General features: G+C 31.5%; 1 protein-coding gene across 1 annotated transcript; it reads left to right on the top strand.

Moving 5' to 3' along the window:
- The first annotated feature begins 943 nt into the window (after window positions 1-943).
- On the top strand, window positions 944-2525 carry LOC100679646. The gene is made up of 2 exons (XM_003423770.5): window positions 944-1455; window positions 2079-2525. Exons 1-2 carry the CDS (start codon window positions 1242-1244, stop codon window positions 2291-2293), a joined length of 429 nt encoding a protein of 142 aa, XP_003423818.1. The 5' UTR covers window positions 944-1241; the 3' UTR covers window positions 2294-2525.
- The last annotated feature ends 383 nt before the right edge of the window (window positions 2526-2908 follow it).

Here is a 2908-nt window from a genome sequence, read left to right as displayed (position 1 = left end):
ATAACATATAAAAATTGATATTTATAGTAGTTGATGGGGGGAACATATAAATGGAATAATTTTTTTTATAAATATAAACGTATATAAATGTATCATACTTTATAGGGAAAAATCTAGGGTCTCTTAAAATGTTTTTGTTTTGTGCATTAGATGTTTGCACGTCGCGCTAGCATTATTGGTATTTCCGTGGTTAGTGTATAATATTTAAATTATCCTCAAACTATATGTTTCGTAAACGAAGTAGCATCCACACTTGTTTTGGCTTTATTTAGGAAGTGTTATATAAGCATTATATACTTCTCTGCAGATGTTATCACGGTAAGTATACAATTACTTAATTATTTTTAGATTTGGATTTTAAATAGTTTAGAGGACAAAATGATTGATATTTATTAAGTCAACTAAACAAGAAAATCTATAAGATTATATTAAATTGTATAGAATTTAATTAGATTATATAATAGGATAATTTTATATATTTCAGATTATGTTATTTTGCACGAATTAATTATTATTTAAAGTTTTTTTTTAACTTTGCTAACATAATTAATGTTTCTTTATCACATATAGTGAGACAAATTTTATTGTATTTTATTCGATCTATTGAAAATTTATATGCCGGTCTGCGTAGTGTTAAAGGTCAAAAAATATTTACTTTTCTCTGCTGTTGGGTAAAATTTGTATCGTTGGATTTTTTTAATACTAAATTTTATCTTTTATAATTTACTACAGTAATTTTTGCTAGCAAATGTTGTTTCTTACCGTTTTTATACAGTCGAGAAATTTTTGATTTATAAATATTCAAAGTACGTTGAATTATAACATATGAGTACGTATAAGTTTATAATTTGTCCTATGTCATTATATACATTTTGTAGAATTTTTGTTTAAACTTTATTGTGTATCCTGTGGTTTTTACTGTTATCTTCTGCACTAAATTTTTGATTATTAAGTTTATTTTTTTTACAAATAAAAAGTTGAATGTATTATTGCAAGCAAGAACTGAAAGTAGCTATGTTGGAAACTGCAGATAAAATCAAATAAAATATTATTTTTTAGAAAATGGAAAAGTATTTCCTGCGTTTCGGAGAATTGGCCGACTGTTTGCATCTTGTCAGAAAGGGCCGGAGTGGGAGAGTGGGGAGTGAGTATAGGTGCTATTCCTCCCTGCGATTGTAGTCTCTCGCTTAGCGCCATCACGTCACACGTGCGCTCGTTAGCCGCTTGAAGTGATTTGCTTTATGTCTCTCTTGCTTGCATCGGTCACGGTCGAGTCATCACTTCATCAGTATCTCATCATCTTCCGAACGGTGCAGCCACGTTTTGGTGATGAAGGAACAAAGAGTGATTGTGTCAGCAGCGCAGTGTCCTGTCATCACCCTGGCGTCGTGTTTAGACTTCCTTGCAGAGGAAGTCATCTTAATCTGCATGTCCCGTCGATTCTTCGTCAACCCAGTAAGTTTATTACATTTATTAATATCATTGCGTTATACTTTTCAAATATTTACTGCGTGTTTATGCGGGTTATTTACGTTTTGTGTTCCGCGTGCCCAATACAAAAACAAACGATCCCGTCGACCGATTCTCGGAAACGTGGACTTTTTTCGTAATTAAAAAAAATTACTGCATTCTTGTTTCACGAAATGTGCGTGCACTCGTATTTGTTTGTGGGTTACATTATGCTAGTAGTTTTTGTTCATGCAAATATGAAGAAGTTTGTTTATGGAACAAAACATAAAGCGAAATCCATTTGGCTATACTCCGCGCTGTTCCCTCCCCTCCTCATTTCCGAATGCATAACCAAACGATCGCGTCTGCCGATTCTCGGAAACTTGGAATGTTTTCGTATTTAAAAAAATGACTGCATTTTTGTTTTATGTAATGTGCGTGAACTGTAAACGCACACCGTACAGCTATTCTTTTTTTACACGATTTCATATGTGATGTACTATAAGATCGTATAATATTTTCAAAAGATTTTATGAAATTTTTACGTACGCTTGCAATACTTTATTGTAATTTATTGTACAATACATTATTCTGTACCACTAACGTTTATTGTATTTTATTGTTTATAGCCGAGTTATCGGATTATGGAATTAACGACATCCTAATTCCCGAAATAACAGAGACTACAGGAACACCGACAGAAAGTGCCAGCGAAGAAGACGAATGTGGTGATGATAAAGATGGAACAGATGATGATAAAAACGGTACAGATGATGATAAAGTCAGTACAGATGAAAGTTCATCTGAAAGTGCTGAGGAGGATAATCAATCAAATCAAATATAATCAGCACGCTAAAGGACTGTAGTCTCGAAACTCGAACTCTTGTCTTTCGAATGCGCACACACGTGCAAGTGATGGTAGTAGCGAGATCTAGCGCCGTTTCATTATATATTAATGTACGATCAAAAAGTGATAAATATTCATATAAGCTATTGTTCTTTACTTATTTAATCTAATAAATAAGTATTGTGTCTGTATTCTTTTTCTGTAAACAGTTATAAAATTCTAAAACATATTTTTGCGCTTGACACACATTATCCAATAAAATTCAATTGAACTTGCTCGACGGTTCAGCTATAAATTTTAGTAAGTTCTAATAAAGCTTAGCATAGAAAATAACGATAGAAAAGTATAGAATTATTCAATAATCAAGTACTGGTTCCGTGAGCCTAATAGATTCATATAGATTTTCTACTGATTTTTATGAATTTTTAATCTTATTAGCATTTGATGATAAAATCTTATTTAATAAAAGATTAAATTGATTTTGAAAATCAGGGTATTAAGGTAATTGTCATGAGCTAGTAAAATCTTATAAAAAACGTGTTTGCATGTATTCTAAATGCCTACCAAATTCTTATAGATACTTACTTTTATAGTTCTTTATCTGGTATGCCT

Source organism: Nasonia vitripennis (assembly GCF_009193385.2).
Source record: "Nasonia vitripennis strain AsymCx chromosome 1 unlocalized genomic scaffold, Nvit_psr_1.1 chr1_random0015, whole genome shotgun sequence".
NCBI lineage: Eukaryota > Metazoa > Arthropoda > Insecta > Hymenoptera > Pteromalidae > Nasonia > Nasonia vitripennis.
The sequence above is the reverse complement of the archived record's forward strand: the minus strand, read 5'-3'. Positions and strand labels throughout refer to the sequence as shown.

Excerpts from the sequence above, each read along its gene's own strand:
- LOC100679646 (XM_003423770.5), top strand. The coding sequence starts at position 1,242 with ATGTCTCTCTTGCTTGCATCGGTCACGGTCGAGTCATCACTTCATCAG. Across the intron at positions 1,456-2,078 it reads GTCGATTCTTCGTCAACCCA|CCGAGTTATCGGATTATGGA; the intron begins GTAAGTTTATTA and ends TATTGTTTATAG.